The sequence below is a fragment of the Xiphias gladius genome, chromosome 22 (genome assembly GCF_016859285.1).
Source record: "Xiphias gladius isolate SHS-SW01 ecotype Sanya breed wild chromosome 22, ASM1685928v1, whole genome shotgun sequence".
NCBI lineage: Eukaryota > Metazoa > Chordata > Actinopteri > Istiophoriformes > Xiphiidae > Xiphias > Xiphias gladius.
This window is the reverse complement of record NC_053421.1, coordinates 5,170,896-5,194,963: the sequence shown is the minus strand read 5'-3', so window position 1 is coordinate 5,194,963 and position 24,068 is coordinate 5,170,896. Positions and strand designations below refer to the sequence as shown.

At 39.2% G+C, this 24,068-nt stretch overlaps 1 protein-coding gene across 9 annotated transcripts in view; it reads right to left on the bottom strand.

The window, feature by feature from the left end:
* The window catches only part of LOC120784204 (neurocalcin-delta A), a 72,940-nt gene that overhangs the window by 10,838 nt on the left and 38,034 nt on the right, over positions 1-24,068 (bottom strand). For all 9 annotated transcript variants that reach the window (XM_040117786.1, XM_040117782.1, XM_040117781.1 and 6 more), the window contains one exon: positions 3,204-3,614. In XM_040117786.1, coding sequence (XP_039973720.1) covers positions 3,204-3,581 — 378 coding nt within the window. In that variant the 5' untranslated portion in view covers positions 3,582-3,614. The remainder of the gene's footprint in view (positions 1-3,203; positions 3,615-24,068) is intronic.

The window sequence follows — 24,068 nt, the reverse complement described above, 5'->3', positions numbered from 1 at the left end:
TCAAACTATTAAGCAGCTATGACATAATATTTTTTGGAATAACAATGGAAGAAATGGCTACGAGTAATGTGAAAGAGTTCACATGCAGTGATGAATGCACAGAGAATTATTACCCAAATTTGCAGTTCATCTAGGCTATACCGAGCACTTTAGCATCTTTCAGCATATTGTTTTGGTTTTAACGGCCACACCTTTCATGTTTTGGTTCACTCTCACTGCTCTCATCAGCATATTTTCTCGACACAGCAGGCAGTTGTTTTCAGCAAAAAAATTCAGATAAGCCCACTCTACACTACCAGGTCACCACCACAGACAAAGTTTTAGTCCATAGCTTTACTACGACTACAGAGCTAAAAGGTTAGACTTAAATTCACTAAGTGACCACAAACCTGACTTCAAATGAAGCCTAATGCTGCTCATATCAACTAGATGTGTAAATTAAAAATTGTTTGCTCAAAGTTTGCCATATAAACTCTATAGGACAATAATATGTCAAAGTAGTGTTATAGTTAGCTTTCGCAGCCCCCAAGTGGCCAAGAAATCAATATAATGCAGGTTTAAGACTCTGGTTTAGCATATATCACACTGAAGAGAGGAGCTGTGCCTTATCACTTATATCACAAATAAAGTGTGAGCATCACTGAAATCAGTATTGTTGTGTCCTGGACTCACCTGGATTAAAGAAGGCGAAATTTCACAGCTATATTAATTAATTCCAATGTAATCACCGCGATAAGAGTGATAACAGTGTTGACCTATGAGGGGATGAGAGCTGGAGAGTCCAAAATCGAGGATGCTATCATAGCTTCGGACTAAAAACTGTTCCACAAAAGAGCAATGGTTTGCAAACAGTTGTTAGACAGGAGTTGTTGGTAAAAATACATCTCTTGAAAAAACCGTGTGAAAATATCGTCCAAGTAGTGACTGAACTAAGCTAACAAGTTACCTCCCTGACTCTACTGTTACCAAGCTGTTAGCTTGGAGAGCTTTATCTTCCCTCTTCAGTAACATTTTATTGAACAAAATGTTGTATAATAGTGAACAAAATATTGGGAAGTAAACAGAACAGGATAAAAAATATAGAGAGAGGCTCCTGGAGCTATTGTAACTGAGCTAATGGTTAGCTTGCCACCTAGAAATTTAGCAACCAGTTCACGTGAGTTGTCACTACATTGCTAAACTTCCAGCCCACTACATTTGCATTGTAGTGCGATTGTCACTTTATGGTGTTACCGCAGTATTCCTCTTTTCTGTGGTTCTGGCCATCAGTGTCGAGGATGAGGAAAGTGCTGTTGCCACTTCGCCAGCCACCTAGGTGCTCAAGTAGCAATAAACCCAAGGTGAAAAAAATATTTGACAACACTAGCTGACTAACTGTAAGAACCGTCTTTATTTCACCAAGGGGGGATCACCCTGATGAAGGTGATGTGCCGAGAAGCGTTGGTGAAATAAAGATTCTTCCAGTTGGTCATCACACATACACACTTAGTGACCGATGTGTGTTCATAGGCATGTAAACACACTACTTTATATCTCTCTGGTTCTTCTCTAAAAAACACTCCCTATTATATTTTCTTCTCATCTGCTGCTCTTCTCTCTATTCTGCCTTCCCCTAACTATGTGCAGTTCCTTTCCTCACCCATACATCTTCCCATCCTGACATAAGTCACAAAAGCTTTCTGTTTGTAAAAGGACTCCCAGTTCAAAGACAAGATCAGAAGTCTGCTTAATGGGAGGGGAAATTCAGTGAAACTAAAGTGGGAAAAACTAGCTGCTGTTACACAAATGTGGAAAAAGTTAAAAAAAAAAAAAGCGTACACACGTGTGCGTGCACACACACACACACACACACACACACAAACACAAACACAAACACACACACACACACACACACACACACACACACACACACACACACACACACACACACACACAGACACACACAGACACACACAGACACACACAGACACACACACACACACACAGACACTTAGACATAATACTGCATTTGCTTGTGCATGTAATGGTGTGTTTACATGAGGAGCTCTTGTACAGGAAATGCCACTCAACATTCTCCCTTTCCCTTATTGTTTTCTTTTTATTTTCTTTTATTTTTTTTTTAAAGGTGAGCTATGCCTTGCTATACAGCTAAGAAAACATGTCAATTCTACAACTAAGTGTGTCTGTTGAATGCTGCAAAATCTAGAAATCAACTTTTTCCTCTTATGACAGAATGACCAAGGTTTCTTACATTGAGTCAGTTGTAATTTTTTTTCAAACAGAAATGCTAATATGTCGGTAAAAATGTTTGAAAGCCTGCCTAGCCCGCTGGGCATTTTAGTTGACATTTACATGAATTACCCTAATGGATAACAGGTTAACATGCAGGGCTTTTAACACAGGCTGGTATTTAATATAAATGTCCTTCTTCATCTTTACAGCATTAGGCTGTTTTTGGCAGCTAAAAAAGAAACAAAGTTGGCTTTACAAAATATGCTAATGCTTGTCCTACATGGAACATGCACACATAAACATGATAGTACATTACTTAATAGTCTTAATACAGACAACACGCCAGCCTTTGAAATTTTCCAATGGAGGATCATATAAACTATATGGTAGGTTGTTTAGCAGACAGGGATTAGGCTAAGATTTAGTTCCATTTGCTCCTGTAAAAGGTGCAGAGCAGATGGAAAACTGCATTTTCACAATCATTTTCCTTTCTTGATATGGCTAAAAGCCACATTTAAAAAGGAGTAAAGCTAATGAAACCTTGTATGGTTCCATCATACACCAGTCTAACTAGTCTCAATATCTAAATGCAACTTTTAAGTACACTGACATTTCAATGCTGGTAATAAATGAGGTCCAGAAAAACATATCATTAAGAGCTTCCCTTGTACGTCCTCCCGTTCTTAAAATGCCTGTTCTGTCATAAAGAGTGTGTTGGATGCGCTGGCAGTACATGTCTATGTGTCACGTGATAGAAATTAATTCAGAACTGGCTCACAGTCACAGAGAACACTTAAGGCTACCATGACATAGGCACTAGATTCCTGCTACTATAATTTTCTTTGTTGCTTTTGCATTTTTCACTGTTTTAGACACTGGGAACTTTTGTTATCCATAGTCTGTTCAATATATGGTATTTGTATTCAAAGACACCAAGAATGATGCCTCTATTTGCCTGCATGCACACTCACCTGTACAATCTCCAGCATCTCAGCTTTACTGATGTACCCATTCCCATCCAGGTCATACATACTGAATGCCCATTTCAGCTTCTGTTCCAGCTTGCCACGTGACGTCACACTTAGTGCGATGATAAACTCCCGGAAGTCTATTGTCCCATCGCCATTAGCATCAAATGTGCGAAAGACATGCTCAGCGAACTTTGAAGCATCTCCATAGGGAAAGAAGTTGCCGTAGATCTTCTTGAACTCCTCCATGGAAAGGTTCCCACTGGGGCAGTCCCTCAGGAAGCCCTTGTACCACTCCTGGATCTCATGTTCGGTGAAGTCGGTGCTCTCAAGCAGGTCTTGCATCACCTCAGGACGGAGCTTGCTGTTCTGCTTCCCCATGTCTGTTGGTCCTGTTGATCACTCAGCACACAGCTGGGAGGACAGAGAAGGGAGAAGGTGATGTTTTAGGATGAGACAGATATCAACAGACAATTTACAGTACGATAAAATGCCTTTTATATATCTTCGGACCCAGCTGAAGGGCAGAGAAAAGAAGAAAACTGTTCATCACACATGTAAAAAATGTATGGGATAAATTAAAAAGCTTTTTTAATCTACAGACATATTCCTGAGTGACATCATTGTGAGGGGAGGAAAACAAACGTCCATATGAGGAGTTGTTTTTGTGCCTCAAACTGCATGAATTGCAAAAAGTAATGCATGGAAAATGTTAAATATCCCAGGAAGGAAACCTCTACTTCAATTCAGAGTGCAGAATTAGCTACTAGCATCTGGCATTAGCTACTGGTCAGAGCTAAGCCTGCAGCTCCGGTAGACGGCAGCCCCCATCTCCCCGCTTTAATGCCTGGATGCTGTAAACCAGCAACGTTGAAAGTGGGACAGATAACATCTTGTGAAACCAGCAACGTTTGGTAGTATTTTGACCTACAACAGGAATATAACATTGTATGTAGGCTGTGTCAGAATACACTCCCATATAACCAACTGGAGCAATGCGTAAACACATTCAGCACAGGCATGTGGATATAACCTGTAAGGAAAGAAAGACTGCTGGTGCTAGCACTGCTACCATTAGCCACACTCGGCCAACCAATGTGACATTGTTTACCCGCAGATGCTGTGATCCCACTCAGTCTGAAATGATAACACAGCTCATCACAGCAATGATTGCGCAAGATATGCTTCCAGTTGGCTTTGTTGAAGGCAAAACTGTGTTAGGAACACCGCAGGTCAGAGCCCTGAATTTTAATAAGGTGGTGGATAGTTTTGCTTTTAAATGTCTCCTCGTATCCCTTTATTAAGGAAAAACAAATTATTTGATAAATTTTCATTGGCCCCCTAAAGTGCTTTATGCGCTCTTAAATGTTTCAACTTAAGAGAATATGTGCTCCTTGAGAAAAAAGTAAGCCCTAAGCAATCCCAGCCAAGTCTGAGGCCATATTTCTCTGTCAGAAAATAGTGGAATGCTCCCTTTGGGCTTGGAGTGAGTTGCTGCCCCAATTGAGGGAGTTCAAGTATCTCAGGTTCTTGTTCAAGAGTGACGGTAAAATGGAGCGTGAGGTTGACAGGTGGATTGGTGCAGCTTCAGCAGTAATGCAGGCATTGTACTGGACCGTTGTGGTGAAGAGACAGCTGAGCTGAAAGACACAGCTTTCGATTTACCAGTTGATCTATGTTCCAACCCTCAACTATGGTCATGAGTTTTGGGTAGTGACTGAAAAATTGAGATTGAAAACACAAGCGGCCCAAATGAGGTTCTTTCTTAAGGTGGCTGGGCCCATCCTTAAAGATGGGGTAAGGAGCTCAGACATCTGGAGGGAGCTAGGCGTAGAGCTGCTGCTCCATGTCAAAGGAGCCAGTTGAGGTGGTTTCGGCATCTGTTCAGGATGCTTCCTGGGTGCCTTCCATTTGAGGTTTTCTGGGCATGTCGGTAGGACTGGAGGTACCAGGAGGTAGGCTGGCAACGCCTCGCCTTGAGGACATAGCTGCTGTGTCCACAAGTGGCTTTATTGAGGTATGAACCAAAAATGTAAGCAACCCTCACCTTACGTTCATCGGGATTAAATTCATTCCCTTTTTAAAACTAATGGAACTTTCCATGGAAAACAGCTGTGTACCTTGAGTACACACACCGCCATATGCCAACATGGGTTTAATTAGTCTGTAAAATCTCTAGACACACATTAAACATGGCGTAGATCCACAGGGAGGAAAAGGTGGTGCAGTCAAATGATAGTTAAGCTGAGGCCCTCAACAAACATCATTCGGATTTATAACCACTTAAGAAACAACTTCTTAATTCTTTTCCTGAAATTGAAGTATGAGTGTTTGTAGTCCTAATCTTTATGAATAATATAAAATATTCATTTTATGTAAGAAATATAACATTTACTCAAAATAGTAATGATGAGTCATCATCTACATGCAGTTTAGCCAGCCACATTGTATTACTTTTTGACAATAAAATTTATAAAGGTAATCATTTGCTGTCTGCCATGTTGAGCGATCAATGACTCTGAGCTTTGAAATTACATAATGACCTGAATATTAAAGTCATAAAACACCTCATGGAACAGATGTTAAATTGTGTTGCTTGTTTATCAAGACAAATGGGGCAAAGTTATGTGAACGATTGTTGTTCAGGCTGATGAACAATAATCAGGTAATTGGTAAAAATGATAAATAAAAACGAACTTTGGAGAATGTTTGAAATAAAACATTTTGAAATAAAAACTGCTGGAATTAAAAAACAAGACCATGTCAAAATCTAGTAGACGGTCAATGTGTGAAACTGAATACATAACGTAGTTGAACAGTGTTGTGGAACTGCTACTTTTAATAGTAGCTAAAGCCTGTTAGAAAAGTCTGTAAATGTTGATAGATGATGAAATACGCTAATTAGCATATTCATTATGATAGTGTGTTGTATTTGCATTCTGCCTAGTGTCAGCCAGTTTCCAAATAAAGCTGTTCTCATTTACATGTTTTTCTGTTTCTGTTGTCAGACAACGAAACAAGTATAAAATAGTAACTGAGAAGCAGCCCATTAAGACTACATGTTAACCAGCAGTCACTTCCAAGCCATTTCCAAGCTGCTGCTGTGCACTGCTAAAATCCTGATTTTATAACCGCGGTGTCATCTGACAAAATCACCATACACATTAATAAAAGACAATGGCTGAGCTGTGATTTTGGCTATATTTACTTATAAAATGATCTCTCAGAGAGGAAGTTAGAAGCTCATTCAAGTCTGTATCAGCTGCCGTGCGGTCAAATGAATGGGATGCGTAAAGGTGTGTGCCTGCAAAGGGAAAGCCCGACCTTGTGCTCCGGGGCAATACTGGCGGCTCTCCTCTACAGAAAGTAGTTAATGTTTGCACGAAAAGTCTATAGATTTCTCGCTAGGTACCTTTTTTGAAAAGTCACTAAAGGGATGTAGAAAGTTGGTAAATGTAGACACAAAGGTGCTATTCATTTTGAAAGAGCAACGGCCAATGGGGGAAACTCGCACCCTTGGGCGGTCAATCAGTCGTGTGGCATTAGGCTGACCGATTGTGTAACTTCATTACTCAGTTAGCGATAGACAGTTGCGTTTATAGGGCTGGCTCCAGCCAAAAATGACACAATAAACTATGCTACTGTAAAAAGAAGCAGAATGACATAATATTTCATAATCCTGAGTTAAACCCTCAAATTCAACTGGGTTGTCATGGTTATTTTGAATAAACTGTCTTTATATACTGTCTGTATATATAGTTATTCCATAGTGTCTTATCTATTTATTTAATATTGGTGACTGTGGGCCTTTGTTTTACTAGATCTGTTATACTAGATACTAGAAAAAACAGGTAACAGACAGACAGATGGATGGAGACTTAGAATAAGTCAGGGAAATAGTGACAGCGGGGCTAAAACTGACAAGAAACACATTGGAAGGGTTCTGAGTCTGTCTTTTATCTGCCCTTTTGGTGACACAAACAGGAAGTGCCTACTCCTGGTCTCAGTGAGATTGTGCTCTCAATACAGTAACCATGTGTCTATGGGAGTGTATACATGCTCATGTTTTAATGTGTGTTATCATAGCCTTTATGTAATTAAAAGAACCAAACATGTTTGAAATGAAACAGCACATGTAGTATGTTCATTACCATGCTTTTGAGTTTTTGTGTGTGTTTAGGTTGTATTTATTTATGTTTACTATATATTCAGCTCTGTGCACTGCCCTGTTAGCCTTGCCTTGGCCGTCACTTTGAAAAGTCTCCGGAAATTAGTCACTTGTGTACTGAAAACCACCTAGCAAGGCCTTTGAATACAACTGGGCTATTGGAAACCATAGGAAACAACAACTGCAAAAAGTTTCTTTTTCATATCCTTGTGAGCAGGTCTAGTTCACTAAAACAACCTGATACTGAGAGAACTGAGAAAAAAGAGTGAGTAGGAACTCAGCAGTTAAATTTACCAAAAGCTCAAGTCAAATCATGCCAGATAGTAAAAAACAGACCTCCCGCACTCAAGGTTCAACCAAGGCTACCACTGAGTAGACATTCCATAATGTAAGCAAGTATATTTGAGAAGTGATAACTTATCAGAGAGTTGAATTATCTACTCTCAGAGTCTGATGGAAAAGCTCCAACTCACGCTGTGCTCTAAAACACAGTAAGATACCCAGTGAGGTGGCTTCTACCTTGTACTTCTACCTTTCTTTGGTAAACATAAAGATGAAAACAGCTCTTATGTCTGGGTTTGACAGAATCATAATCAAGGGAAACAATCACTTGAATGGTGCATTAATGAATGGAAGAATGATTTTTGCAAGGCATTATTCTTGACACTCACCTTTTCTATCACTGAGTTTTGTTTGCACAGCCACGCTGAGCACTGAAAAAAACTGCTTCATATTTAAACAGCAGCATATTGAAACTGTAGGAAGGGGTGATAACATGGAAATAGATAGCAAAATTTAACAGGTTGCACATGTAACCTGGAGACTTGAATCCAAATCAACACAAGGGAAAACAGAGTCTTTCAAAGCCATGTGGAAGTCAACCCAGATACTAATACTATACATGGCAAGGTGCTTACTGTAATCTTTGAGTAAAACCTAGGATACTGACAAAAGTTTAACGAGACTAAGAGTCAGCCATGCTAGCGGATCTGCAAAGCTGTACTTTGACAAAGTGGTGCTTTGAGCTAAATGCTTACATCAACATGCTCGCTAAGACATTGTATGTTTAGCAAGTACAATGTTTACTGTGCAGAGCATCTTAGTTTAGAGCATAGCATGCTAACATTTGCTAATTAACACTAAACACAAGTGACAGCTGAAAATGTCATTAGTTTTACAGTTATTTAGTCATTATTATAGAAAAAATAATATGAGAAGTCAGAGGATCACTAGTGATTTTTATTACAATTCTTCCTGTGGGGAAGATGAAAGTGTGTACCACAGTTCATGGCAATCCATCCAATACTGCAACTGTTTAGACATTTTAGTTAATACTACAAATGTCAACCTCATGGTGGCAATAGTGGAAAAGACAGTAGTTGTTGAGATTTTTCAGTCTGGATCAAAGTGGTGAACTAATCAACAGACTGTCTGACCGACACTGGCTTCAGAAGCAATGCCGTTAACCTGGCTAAAAAGTACAAACAAACTGCACACCTAAATGTGGATGCAACGCTTGTTGAGAATGATAAAGAAATAATGAGGTTCTAGTCTTTACTATTTACTTTGAGGTGGTTTTAACGAAAGTACTTTCACCAAAATGAAGTAGGCAAATAAAGAAATGTAAGGCATTCAAAATGAAGTGATAGAGCAACAATGATTTTACATACCACGTTTTTTAAAATCTGAGTTAAAAAAAAAATCAGAGACCTTGGGATGAGATAGTTTTCGGCATAAGTTGGATTGTGATGTTTCTATCATCCTCTATCCTATAATGGCAAGTAAACTGCAAAATTGAGTGTTTGGTTGAAGAAGTTAAAAACTCTGACTTTTTTGCCGATTACTTTACTTTTCAATTTGCTGCTACAGCAACTGACCCTCAAAGTGATTACAGTGTCTTGCCAAGCCTTCACTAATGGAATCCACAGCCATGACCCTGTCCATTGCTAACACACACACACACACACACACACACACACACACACACACACACACACACACACACACACACACACACACACACACACACACACACACACACACACACACACACAGACCCACTGTGCTCTGTCACCTGGTATGATACACTCTATTTCCAGTCTACTCACACACCCCACAGACAATGAAACCCCTCTGCCGCTTGTGTGTTGACATGGATTTTTTTTCTTGAGCTGCTTGTCTGTATGTGCATGTGTGTTTGTACTTCTCATCTTTTTAGTTTGATTTTTGGACCACTGGATTTACTACATTTTATGGTCCTCACTCCTTCATTGGGTTATATTATGATTAGCTTTTGGATTTGGGTTATGTTATAGTTGGTGACTTAGGGGAAGAATGTAGTCAAAGGAGGTCAGAAACAACGAAATATAAAGATGTGTCTGTATGTGTGCATATGTGGTGAAAAGAGAACAAGAGTTTTCATATTTACTGCACTGTATATTTGAGATTGACAGTGGCTGACATTAAAAGGATTTGGCATTGGTGAGCGACAGAACACACTTCTGTGCTTCACAAGGCTGCTGTATGCTTCAGTATACTGATCAGAATTTTAGATAGTGTTGGAAAGCTGCTTTCTCACAGTTGGGCTGGGGGTGGTATATCTAAACATTTTTGTAACTTTCCAAAAACAGGCAATCTGACAGTATACGCCCACTTTCCACAGCAAAAGGCCAGGTGTGCATAGATGGGATAATAGAAGGAGTTTCGGTTGGTCCATAAATTCAGTTCAGATTCTTCACATGCTACTTCAATCACCACATCAATCAATTTTATCCACATCCATTAGCTACTGTGTAGCACATAAGTAGCTGCTGCTCTTCTGGCTGTAACATTCATTCTCTTACTATTTATCTAATAGATATTGTTGATGACATGCATGTAAGGGATATCATATATCATATATCACATATCACACATCACATATCTCACATCACATATCTCACATCACATCACATAACATGGTGCACAATTCCCCTTGAACAGCTGGATGGACAAGGGGAACTGATTATTGTACTTTGGCTGATTATATTTATAAAGTATTATTACAAGACCCCTATATATTCATATATACACATTTATACACATATATACATTTATACACACGCACAGACACACAGACACACAGACACACACACATAAATATACAAATCTTTCTTTTTATTCTCCCATTCTTTGTTTTTCTACTTATTCTACTTCATCCTCAGTTTCATTTCATCATACAAAAGACCAATCCGCTCTCTTATGAAGCAATCCTGATGCAGTTACCATAGTAACGTTGGGCATAATCTCACAGCCATTGATGAGCTTTCTGGCTGAGTGCACTGCATACACATACGCATGGGTACAGACACACTACTCACAGTCACAATCACTGACTGGGGAATGTGTGCGTATGTGAATGTGTAGGTGTATGGGTGGTTGTGTGGGTGCAGGTAGGTGAGTGAGTTAAGTAGCAAGTAGCCAACTGTGATCAAAAGCTATAAAAATTCAGAAAAAGTAATAAAACCTCCTTGATGTGAAGCAGGGAGTCAAATAATAATAATAATAACTGAGACACAAAATGGTCCAACGTTACAGCTGTCTACTCTGCATGTACAGTTAGGTACATAAGTATTTGGACAGTGACACAATTTGTGTTATTTTGCCTCTGGCTCAAAAGTAATTGGAAAATGGACTGACAATCAGTTTCATGGCCAGTTGCGACCTGTTCCCTTGTTATCTCATGACAAACTGAGCCTCTGAAAATGAGGGACTATGTATAGAAATGGCTGTAATTCCTAAACAGCTAATTCGATATTTTTGTTAAACCCAATGAATTGAATCTGAAAGTCTAAACTTCAATCACATCTTGATGGCTTCATTTCAGATCCATTGTGGTGGTATACAGAGGCAAAATCATGAAAATTGTGTCACTCTCCGAATACTTATGTACCTAACTGTATCTCTCATCTGAAGCAGCCACTCCAGCCCATTGTTTTTCCATTGATAAACTATAATCAACAGTATAATAACCACAACTGAACTATATTCAGTTGTGGTTAACTGGTTAGATTTAACTAGATTCTGTGAAAAATCTCTTTGATTACGTCGTTTTTGCCAGATTCCATCATGTCTTATTGTTACTGTAAACTCTGGTTATTTGAAACTAGTAGGGCTGACGCAAATCCCTTGAAACTTCTACCATGTTAATATCCAAAACATGGTATATTGCCATGTTAATATCCAAATCAGTATTTGAAAGCTGCGGTTTTCTTCTTCTTCTTATTATATATGCATTAAACAGAAAAATCCCAAATAGCCCATAAAATAAGAAATACTAATCCAACATTATTCATTATGCATCAAGATGAATTAATAGTCATTCTCAGACAACATTTAATCTTAGTGATATTTTTTACATCACAGCTCTCATCTAATGTTACCAGCACTGACACTGGGACAGTGACACGTGAACACGTGACAGGCTGACAAGTTAGAACTACACTAGCAAGATATCCAAAAATCAAGCATCTGGTAAATCCTCAGAATTTTTGAAGCTGACCCCCATAAAGTCAAGTGCCAGATATGCCAAAGGAAAATTGGTATATCTAAAATCATACATCAAGAAGTTTGGCAAATCACCTCAATACTGCAACTAACATCTTAGCCGTTTGCAGAAGTTTCTTTTTTTCTATTATGGCTGATGTTAGTGCAACCAGCATGCTAACAAAGTATAACGTTGAAGTCTGATTTTTGTCCTAGTCTTCCTACTCTCCTGCAGGATGTTTCAAACAATTCTTCTCTCTCTCTGGATTAACACTGGAGAAATGCAGGGCAGCAAGTATGTAGAAGTGGGGTCTCTATGGTTGCTATACACAAAGATAGTGCCCTGTCAATGATTTAACCCCATGTATCACACTGTGCTAATACAGTTTAGAGGAAATAACTCTGTCTTAGCTGGATTCAAAAGCCCTTAGCAAAGCCTTGTCGATTGTAGCTGTGGTCTGGTCTCCTCAAACTGTGGCAGACTGTTCTGTTTTACACACTACCACACGGACACACACACAAACACACACGGACACACACGGACACACACATACAGACACACACACACAGACACACACGGACACACACACGGACACACACACAGTTTTACTTCTATCTTTGTGAGGACACTCATTGACATAATGCATTCTCTAGCCTTACCCTGACCTCAACCATCACAACTGACTTACTTTCCCAAAATGTCCTCACTCCCATGATCTAAAACTCAAAGTGGTCCTCACAAAAATAAAAAGTGCAAGTACACACACACACACACACACACACACACACACACACACACACACACACACACACACACACACACAGACACATACAAAATAGAGATTAAAGTAAGAAAGAAAATGCTGGTGAATGGATGATGACTGTGTCTGCCTACATCCCACTGGGTCTTAACAGACATCCCTCTGTTCTCTTTTTTCCTGTTCCAGCAGTAAAACCATAAGAGAATTCAAGACATTTAATAAAAATGTATCACTTTTAAGTAGGCTAACTAACCACCAATGTACGTGTTCTATGCTTTTTTTCAGGGGAAGTGTGTAAATTCCAAAAGCTAAACAACAAAAGTGGATCTTAACCATCAGAATTTAAACTATAACTACTCTACTACTGTAATGTGCCTTGGTTCCAAAGAGGCCTCCAAAAGGAGAAACCTTTCCCCTCAAACTTCCTGACAATGGCCTGGCACTGGGAGGAGAGGTAGGAAAACACAGAGACATGCACTGGCAGACAGCCAGGCAGTAGCTGGATAGGGGGTGACCCAAGAGGGGGGCAGATGAGTATGTACGACCTGGACTGAAGCCAACATTTCTAGGACCCGACTCCTCGATGTTTCCCTTTTCTTTTGTAATAAAGCTGACTGTACTTGTGCAAGCTCTTTCCTATCAAAGCAACACCAAACCAGAGACAGGAGACAGTGTTTAAAGTCTTTGGCTAAAGTCAGATTGATTGGGTTTACTACCTGTTATTTTCAGCCCTTGTTCTTGTAAATCGACTCCTTAGCCTCCATTAAGTTGCTATGGTAACAGACCTGATAGGCGGAGGCAACCACACATGGTGCTTATTGATTCAGGAGAAAAAGAGTGAACCAGTGAGAAGCACAAGATTACACACTTCCTTAAGTCAATTTTAAAATCAACTTAAAAGGTTATGCAATTTCATCTATGAAGCCAAAGTGCAGAGGTCACACACACACACACACACACACGCATATACGTACACACACACGCACGCACACACGCGCGCACGCGCACACACACACACACACACACACGCACACACACACACACTTTGGATTCTTATCTTACATACAGACAAGCTACATGCAGATTACGTTACAGCACACAAATACAATGTTTAATCCATTCCCTACTCTTTTGCTCCTATATTTTGGTTTTGGAGAGGGCAAAAAATAAGAAACCACCATCCAAATATACCTGTTGGGCCTAGTTACACTTGCTATACTATGACTGGATAATTGTTGTTCAGTGTGTTTAGGGAACGGTCAGCTAACTTTACATGTGCTCAGTTACATTGTTTTAATCTATTGATATTGACTTCTATCTGGATATTTGAAAATATGAATTAAATGTCAATTTCACACTCCAGGCAGTATAAAGAAGTTCAAGTTTTAAAAGTTTTTAATCACTAAATCTTCATACAACAACTGCTGCCTGTGTGGCTTTGTTCGTTCCAACTTAATTTTCCATAAAACCGATGACTGATGATAAGAAAGAAATTGTCTCACACCTGCTGGATAAAAATTTCCATTAGTACTGTGAAAGATGAAGCGGGATGGCTGTAAAATGTGAAGAATAGCTGGACTCTAACTGATAAAAGATGTTTGCAGAGCAACTTTAAGAGCAGCTGGAGAATGTATGGCTGTTACAGAATGAGTGCAAGGTCTATCATATCTAACAGTGTATGCATTATGAGAGACAGAGCAAAAAGAAAGAGGGAGACAAAAAAAGAAAGTAAAAAAGAAAGGGAAAGACAAAACGTGACTCAGGGAGAGCTTGAGCCTGGATATGGTTCTGACTGAAGAATGCCCCTGGGGATGCAACAAATCTTGCTCTGCTTCCTGTGGTCAAAGAAAAATATAGAAACAGGATATAACATCATGGAAAATAACAAACAGAACGGAAGTTACATCACAGTGGAGGTCAGGGGTCAGGACCAACCTAGGGAACTGGGATATGTTGAACAGGAGCAAATTTTAGAGCATTAAGATTACTAAGAATATTAATAGGCAGTTTCAATGAATCGTTTAGAAGAAATAAGAAAAGAAGAAACAAGAAGTGGTACCCGGGCCTCCAGCACCACTGTTAGGTATCTCAGAGTTCTCTTTGATCAGGATATGTCCTTTAAATCTCACATAAAACAAACTTCAAGGACTGCCTTTTTCAACCTACGTAACATTACAAAAATCAGGCACATCCTGTCTCAAAAAGATGCAGAAAAACTAGTCCATGCTTATGTTACCTCTAAGCTGGATTATTGTAATTTCTTATTATCAGGCTGTCCCAACAATCTTTAAAGACTCTCCATCTGATCCAGAATGCTGCAGCGCGAGTACTGACAGGAACTAGGAAAAGAGATCATATTTCTCCTGTGTTAGCTTCTGCATTGGCTCCCTGTAAAATCCAGAATAGAATTTAAAATCCTTCTCTTCACCTACAGAGCCATTAATGGTCAGGCACCATTGTGTCTTAAACAGCTCATAGTACCCTATTACCCTACTAGAACACTGCGCTCCCAGAACACGGGCTTGCTTGTGGTTCCTAGAGTCTCCAAAGGTAGAATGGGAGGCAGAGCCTTCAGTTATCAGGCTCCTCCACTGTAGAACCATCTTCCAGTTTGGGTCTGGGAGACAGACACCCTCTCCTTGTTTAAGAGTAGGCTTAAAACCTTCCTTTTTGATAAAGCTTACAGTTAGGGCTGGCTCAGGCTTGGCTTGAACCATCCCCTAGTTATGCTGCTATAGGCCTAGTCTGCCAGGTAACTTCCCATGATGCACCGAGCTCCTCTCTCCTCCTCTTCCTCTGCATCTGCTTGATTCATATGGCATTAATGCTTGTTACTAACTTGACTTCTTCTCTCTCCCGTAGTTTTGTGCTTTCTCGTCTCTCTCCTCTCTCCTCCTGTCACTTTCTGCCTCCAGAGCTGCAAAGTCTGGATCTGTGACTGCAAACCAGCCACTGCCCCCATGATCCTGCTCCACACTCACTGCTTCAATTATTATGATCATCATCTATTATTAGATTTACTTTTATTAATATTATTATTCACCCTATTATGTTAATTATTATTTTTATTATTAGTCTCTTTATTGTTGTACATCTTTATGTTATACGTCTACTGTGCTATGTGTTGTGCTGTGTTATTGGATTTTTTTTTTCATCCATGGCTAAGGTTCACTAGAAATCAGAACTTGGGTAGTGGACCAAACTAAATTTAGTAAAGGTCAGAGAGTTTACAGTTACATTTTTTCTGCTACCACTACCACCGCTACCACTGCTATTTGGCACTGTAAATACTTTCACATTGATGTACTAGGAATGGGAATATTCTGCTGACAGAATCTTTATAGAGTCACATTGTCAGCCACCAACCAAAGTAGTTGCTGAGATCTCCACTGTCATGATCTTTCCACAAAGTACATGAAATAGCTTTTTAGTAACACGCACGCACACGCACGCACTCACACGCACACACGCATGCACGCACGCACGCACACACACACCCCTTTGAAGTTGGGAGGACCAAACAAAATGTCCTCACAATCGTTTGGAACAAAAATTTGTGCACACAACAGAATCAGAAAGTTGTGTACACACACGCACCCACACACAACTCTTCTTCTGTCCTTCAGTGAAAGATTAAAGTAGAGTAACCATCAAAAAGGTACAAGGTTACCAACTGAGATGATCAAACAGAACTAATGACACACTCAGCCATTATTCAACAGTGTGACTGGGAAACCACTGTGAACTGCTCTAGGAGGTCAGTGTGTTTCTAATCATTAACCACAACTGTAGTCAGTGTTCATTGATGCTGTATGTTTCTGGCAATAAAGAAATTGATAGAAAAAGTACTAATGATATTAAACCAATATACTTTATGCCTACGTCTCAGCTCTGAAGTGAAAAAATGTGGAAATCATTTTCCTTTAAAGCTACTTTGATCCAAATTTTTATATTGACAATGGATCAAATGATAGGTGCACGTGAAAGAGGTCACTCAGTGATGAACCCAGAGAGAATTAGTTCCCGATCCGGTTTTATGGTTTTGGTGCGCACTCACAGCGCTCATCAGCTATTTAGCAACACTAAGCTGCTGTTTTTCAGTTGAAAAGCTCCAATAAACCCACTATAAGATACCTATCCAGCACCAAACAGCAGACAGACAAAGTTAATAACTTGTTAGTGAACATAGAGGGGCATTCAGCAGTTAAATTACTGGATATTCCCCTAAGGAGTTTGTGGAGACCAAATCAGAGGAGAATTAATATTGGATATACAATCATCACATGAACATGCGGCTCCAAATGAATGCTAATGTTGAATGAGTCTGCTGGATGAGTACATAAGCAATTCTTTGCTGACACATTAGCCACATCAACATTTTAAGGTGACATAATGTCAGTGTTGTGTTTACTGCTTATTGTGTTGACCCCAAATGACCAAAAACATAAATTAATGTTGATTTAAAGTTTTGCTTAACAAGTAGTGCAATCAACTGCTCACTTTAAAATCCACAACTGATCAAGTCCCATAACTGTATAAACAGAAGTAACCCCTCACTTATATACCGAGCACTTTATTAGGAACATCTGAATACCTGCTTATTCATGCAATTATCCAATAGCCAATCATGTGGCAGCAGTTCAATGCATAAAATCAGGCAGACACAGGTCATGTGAACTTAGTGACTTTGTTGTGGCATGATTGGTGTCAGAAGGATCGGTTTGAGTATTTCTGAAACTTCTAATCTCCTGGGATTTTCATGTACATAAGTCTCTAGAGTTTACTCAGAATGTTGTGAAAAACTGAAAACATCCAGGGAACAGCAGTTCTGTGGATGGAAATGCCTTGTTGATGAAGAGGTCAAAGGAGAATGGCCAGGCTATGGTAACTCAGATAACCACTTTACAAGTGGTTTATACTCTTTACAAGTGTGGTGAGCAGAAAGGCATTTCAGAGTGCAAAACACATCAAACCTTGAGGCGGGTGGGCAACAACAGCAGATGACCACCGTTGGTTCCACTTCTGTCAGCAAAGAACATCTGAGGCTGCAGTGGGCACAGGCTCCCTAAAACTGACAGCTGAAGACTGGAAAAACTTGGCCTGATCTGATGAATCTGGATTTCTGCTGAGGCACGCAGATTGGGTCAGAAATTTGCATAAAGAACATGAATCCATGGATCCAACCGGCCTTGTATCAACAGTCCAGGCTGGTGGTGGTGGTGTTGGAAATGTTTTCTTGGCACGCTTTGGGCCCCCTAATAGCAATCAATCATGGTTTGATGCCACAGCCTATCTGAATATTTTTGCTGACCATGTGCCTCCCTTTATTGTCAAAATTTACAATCTTGTAATGGCTACTTCCAGCTTGATAAGGCACCATTTCTCAAAGCAACAGTCGCCTCAAACTGATGTCATGAACATAACAATAATTTCAGTTTAGTGCAGTGGCCTCCTCAGTCACCAGATCTGAATCCAGTAGAACACATTTTGGGATGTGATAGAGTAGGAGATTGACATCATGAATGTGCAGCTGAAAAATCTGCAAAAATTATGTGATGCAACATGGACCAGAAGTTCCATAGAATTTTTCAAACATCTTGTGGAATCATGTCATGACGAAATGAGAATGGTTTGAGAGCAAAAGGAGGCCCTACCCAGTATTACTAAGGTGTTCCTAATAAAGTGCTCGGTGAGTATATATGGAGTGTGTAGTAAGTGGTTGAGTCTTTTATGTTATATTAAATCTGGAGTACTGAAACTTGGTCTCTCTTTACACACAAGTCCATGTTCAAAATTTATGAGGGCTTTATTCAGCCAAGTTATCCAGATAACTGTAAATTTGCTTCATGGAAACATACTCCATATCTCATTTTCAGGTATGATCAGGGGAGAAATACAGTGAATCCAGATTTTCCATTTGATTCGTGGTGAAAAACAATAGACTGGGACTTTAAGGGTGAGCAATTTTCTTAGCTGTTTCTTATTTTTTAAAAAGTGACAATTCAGTGATAGTACTGTTCTCTTTTAGCCTCACATACCCCAGTAAGGCATGCATCCTGACTGCCAAAGACCTCTGCAAGCACTGAAGAATTCTAAGTAGCTGTGTATCTAAGATACATCACCTCCTAGCTGCCACATTGTCATCTGCAACACTCCCTTTGGGAAATTATTCACATGCTAAATTGTGAGTAATTCAATATCTTCCATAGTGGCTGAGAGCTGTCTGTGCTCCATGTGAAATGCAGAAAAACAGCTAGGTTCAAAATAATGTCAACAGTAATTGGACATATTATTAAAGTATTAAATCACAATTCTTATGAAGCAGATTTCATCATTCACTATGTCTTCTTTCAACTGACCCCACATTTCAGTGCATACTCTTCAGTGCATACTATCAATTTTCCAGTAGTTATTCCCAAAAAAAGATCAAATTTGACATTGAATTAAGTAAATAGGAGTGAATTATTGAATTATTACAGCCCTAATTTATGCTGTGTGTTCACTGACCCAGCACCAAATGTTCCTTCATTAAGTCTTCCGTATCCCAGTCTGGACAGTGACCATGGACCAGGCCTTGACAAGAATGAAGCACATTCAGGTCCAGTGAGTGTATATACTAAATTTAGCCTTTTGGTAGCACAAAAGGATTTTTGTGATCTGAATAAAAATTTAGACTGAAGTACATAAGAGCCAAAAATATGCAGTGTATTTCTACAAAAAGTTGAAACCTAGCAAAACTTTTGCTGCAAAGTAATGTGACGTCCTTTTGTAATTCAATGTTAGGCAACTGTTAAGCATTTGTACTCCTTACCTTGCAATTGCTTAGACCGTGGATAAACACCTCCGTGCTAACTCTCTGGGGTTTTAATGTAATTTTTTGGTGTTTAGTTTTTTTTCTTGCTCTTTTCTGCTGAATGCTGTATTCTTTTTATTGAGTATTCACTTTTAAAAAACAAGCTTGTCGCTCAGCCCCTACATTTGAAGTACATATGTAGTTTTTTTGTCTAACTTATTACTTTTATTGTTTTTCTGTTATAGTGTCTTTATGCTATTTATATCTTGTCTTCATGCTATTTATCGTTTTTTTGTCCTCCGTGTGTGTGACAGCAGGAAACCTAATGGAAAAAACCTTCTAAACTGAGTTGGGAAAAAAACAAAAAAAACAAACAACAACAACAACAACAACAACAACAACAACAAAAAAAACACCTAAAAATCATAGAAAAAAGTAGAAAATTATGGCAATGGAAGAGCAGGAACCAGTGAACATTTGGCATTTTTGCTTGAAGAACAAAACAAAAAACAAAACAATTAATCAATCATCAAAATAGTTGAAGATTAATTTTTTGTCGATCGACTAATCGTTTCAGCTCTACAGTGCTGCTGTTGGAATAAATGCCCACCAAGAAGCCTTTAATAAATACTGTTAGATTTACACATACCAGTGCAACTGTTGTTTCACTGAACATTATTAAGCATGGCCTCAGTTCTGCTAGCACTGTGGCAAAAACATGCATCAGCAGTTCAATTTCTGGCTCCATGCTTCACAGTGAGAAAAAATAAATCTCAACAAAGGCGAACACACAAATATTTTTATGGCAGTAATTTCAAGAAGCTAACCACACATTAATCTGAATTCAGATCCTCTGAGACCTGTCACAGAAAGTTGCAAAGAGAGGCAAACATGGAATTATATGGAATTATTCAACTTACAGAGCCAACAAACAGCCAACTTGACCAAACCCTCTACACCAATTAAAGATCAAAAGTAAATAAAGAGTTCTCTTTTTATTACATTGTTATACACCGTTGCAATGATAACCTTGAACTTATGTCTTTCGATTCACAAAGGGTGAACTTTGAGTAGTAATTTGTGGTGTAGTGAAACAGATTCAAATAACTTCCTTTATGTAAAGACAGAACCAGTAATGGCAGCAGGGAAGTTCTCTTGTTTTAGTGTAAAGTACTACCAACAAGTATACTATGGAAAGCAACAGCCCGAAGAAAAATGACTCTTTTTTTCTTGTTTCCAGCATGACATGACAGTGTGTGTGAATTCCTCTCTGTGACTAAAAATAGAACATCTGTTTCCCGTAGTTCCCCTAAACCAATGCATGGCAGCCTATAGGCCAAAACTTTTCTTGAAAAAAAGATCTATGTAAGCAAGTGTCACTCTGTGTGGGACCTTTCAGCTGCAGGCAAGTCTTGAGAGCATTGTGTACCCCATTGGGGCTGATTTCAACTGGATGACCTATGACCTCTTCATAATAGAAGCCCAATAGAGAATTACAAAGTGCATGGCTGACCATCTGTCCCTCGAAATTAGCACTAATGTGTCTGTTTGCAAGCACTCGCTAAACTTGTGTATCACAGAGAATAATGCTTTCACAGGGGATGGAGAGTGCAATTATTTATACACTTCTGCGCTGAGGCAAACTTGTTTTATTTACTGGAATTCCTGTTCTCTGATGCCCACTGTCTCATACCTAAACAACTAATACACTCATTTCTAGGTCTAGCATAAATGGTACGGCCTAGCATAAATGGTTGTAAAAGCCCTTCCGAATCCATATACGTAGCTTTTCTATACATCATCCCTATAAACCCAACTGCAAAAAACTCCTCTTCCAAGATCCAGGCTGAAGACTAACAACAGAGCACTGCTGCTGGTCAAACATCGTGTGAAGTCATTAAATATTTCCATAAGTATTGAGTATATTTTTTAAGTATATTTTTTAAATGTACTTTTTCCTTTCCTTACAATCACTGATGAGTCCCAGGCCGCAGCTACTCACAGAGGTTGGAAGCCACTCTATGCAGGCAAAAAGGCATTGTAAAAACATATCCTTCCTGAGCCACACATATTCAAATATAATTACAACAATAAAATGCAGAGCATTTGCAAACAATGTTTACATGTTTCTTAAAAAAAACAAGTTTCATATGTACAAAAAAAGTCCTGCAAAAACTGAAATTAAACATAGCCTTAGTAGGTTTGAAATGTCGAGTAAGGCTGAATTCTGAATTTTTTTGGTGGCTCTGTTGGTAGATTGAGTTTCCCACAGTGACTGACATTCTCAAAAAATGTAACCACATATCGTGGGGATGACGTGGAGACTGCAAGACCAATGACGGGTAAGCTGGAGCAGCACTGTGTTTCCAATACTGTTTGTTGACAGTGAAGATGACATGGTGCAAGTTAAAGACAGGCTAAGTAAGGTTTTCCTTTACAGTAATGGAAGAAGAATTTGCTTTTCATATTGTATACAATGAAAACAATATACTGTTTTATGAATGCATGGTACATCCATCTAGTGTAGTGGTGCTATGACTAGCCAATGAGTAAGCACACTTCACCTGGAGAGAACTATAAACTTAAACCATCACAACACTTTGGCAGGTAAGTGTAATTGTACCTCAACTGTCCTGGTTACCCTATCCTTTTTGTTTTGACCTATATGGTGAGTGCAGATAAAGTAATGAAAAATGTCAAAGCCACTTACGTGCAATGAGCCTGACTTCAAGTAATTGTGGGTAAATGTTCATTGAAATTTGGAATTTACACTGTACAGACACGTTTTGAGATTTGAGTGCCTTTGCTGAATATACACTTTAAATCACCCAGGTAAACACACAGGCAAGTATGTGGACAGTGCCATGTGTTACAGCTGCCTGTCTTTGCATACTTTTTGATAAAAGCCTAAAGTAATAAAGTGCTTGGTGAGAGTATATTAATGTAACATTGTGCAGGAGATCTCACAGAGTTCTCAAACCTAATGTGTGAAGTACCTATTAGCTACTTGTGACATCCAATTCATCCAGTTCAGTTTTTGTTCCCCGTTTGACACCAGCAGCAGTGACAAATAAGAGAGCTTTGGTTGAGTGGGTGTTCATGTGAGAGGGCCAAAATTTTATAGCCCAACTTTAAACTAAAGCCACAAGCTACACGAATTGGTAAATTATATCCTAAAACTTTATTTTCACTCCATTAAGCAAACTCTGCGGGATTTCTGACCACTAGTGGTGGCCTTTATCGTTTGTATCTTGTGGTCTGCCACGTGTGCATGAGGATACACATGCATGACGTAATACACATTTCAGCTGACTGCAGAATGGATGCAGAAAAAAATGTAAATGCTTCATTTTACAATGACGTAAACTTAACAATAAGAGCCAGATGACCATCACACACACCTGCACTCTTTGATACAGTTTCCTGGTTTTCAAAATGCTCAATCAATTAGAGAAGCCATTATTTACCACCTGATAAGAGAGTTAGAGGAATCTAGATAGAAAAAAAAACTGCCTCCTGAAGTGTCTCTTCTCTTATCTCTGAGTGTACTCCTCACCTAAACTCTTTCTTTCTATTTCTCTCTCTGTTTCTGTCTCTCTCTCTGATTCTGGTCATAAATCAACAGTTACATAAACTGCCTTAAAGTTAGTGTCTACCAGTGTTACATGAGACTCCCTTAAGTACAGAACAGGATGTTATAGAATCATGGTTCATATGGTTCAGCTAAGCTTGTGTGTAGCAGAATTAAACTGTTTTCACCACATTTTTAAACAGATATTTAGATAGACACATCACAGTGTGTGTGTGGGCTCTTGGAGATATCTAGGAGGGAGACCAGTCAGTTTTTTCCATGATATAACTACCTTAAATCAGTTTAAATGCAGTGCAGCTCTGGATGTGCTCCATACATACACACACAGACTTGTTTAACTATCCCTGTGGTTACACTCACTGACATAATGCATTCCTTAGCCCCTTACCCTAACCCTAACCGTCACAACTAAATGCCTAACCCCAACCCTTACCTTGTCCCCTAACCTAAACCTAATTCTAAGTCTTAACCCTCAACACACACACACACACACACACACACACACACACACACACACACACACACACACACACACACACACACACACACACACACACACACACACACACACACACACACACACACACACACACACACACGTAGCAGTCACATTTACACTCACCTTGACATGTAAAACTTTTGCATACATATGTATAGAACAGACACACACTAAATGTTATGCACACAAGGAACTGTCACTCTACTTTCACCCACCTGCAACCACAAAGACAAACTGCTCCCTCACAGATACACACGAGAAGACATTGGCAGGCTTAGAACTAGTCACCTTCAACAACTGAAAATGAATGATTATGTAATTCTCTAACATTGTACCGACTGATATTTTATATTTTCAATTCACCTAAAATTCCTGGTGTGGTAGCAAAGCAGAAAATGCTTCTTCTACATAAAAAAACACAAACATTTGAGATGCTTTAGTTCCTAAAAGTGGACCATTGTCTGTTGTTTGGTGATGATTTGTGTGGGTGTGATGTGCTGATGTTGGGCTCATACAATGATAGGACAGTGC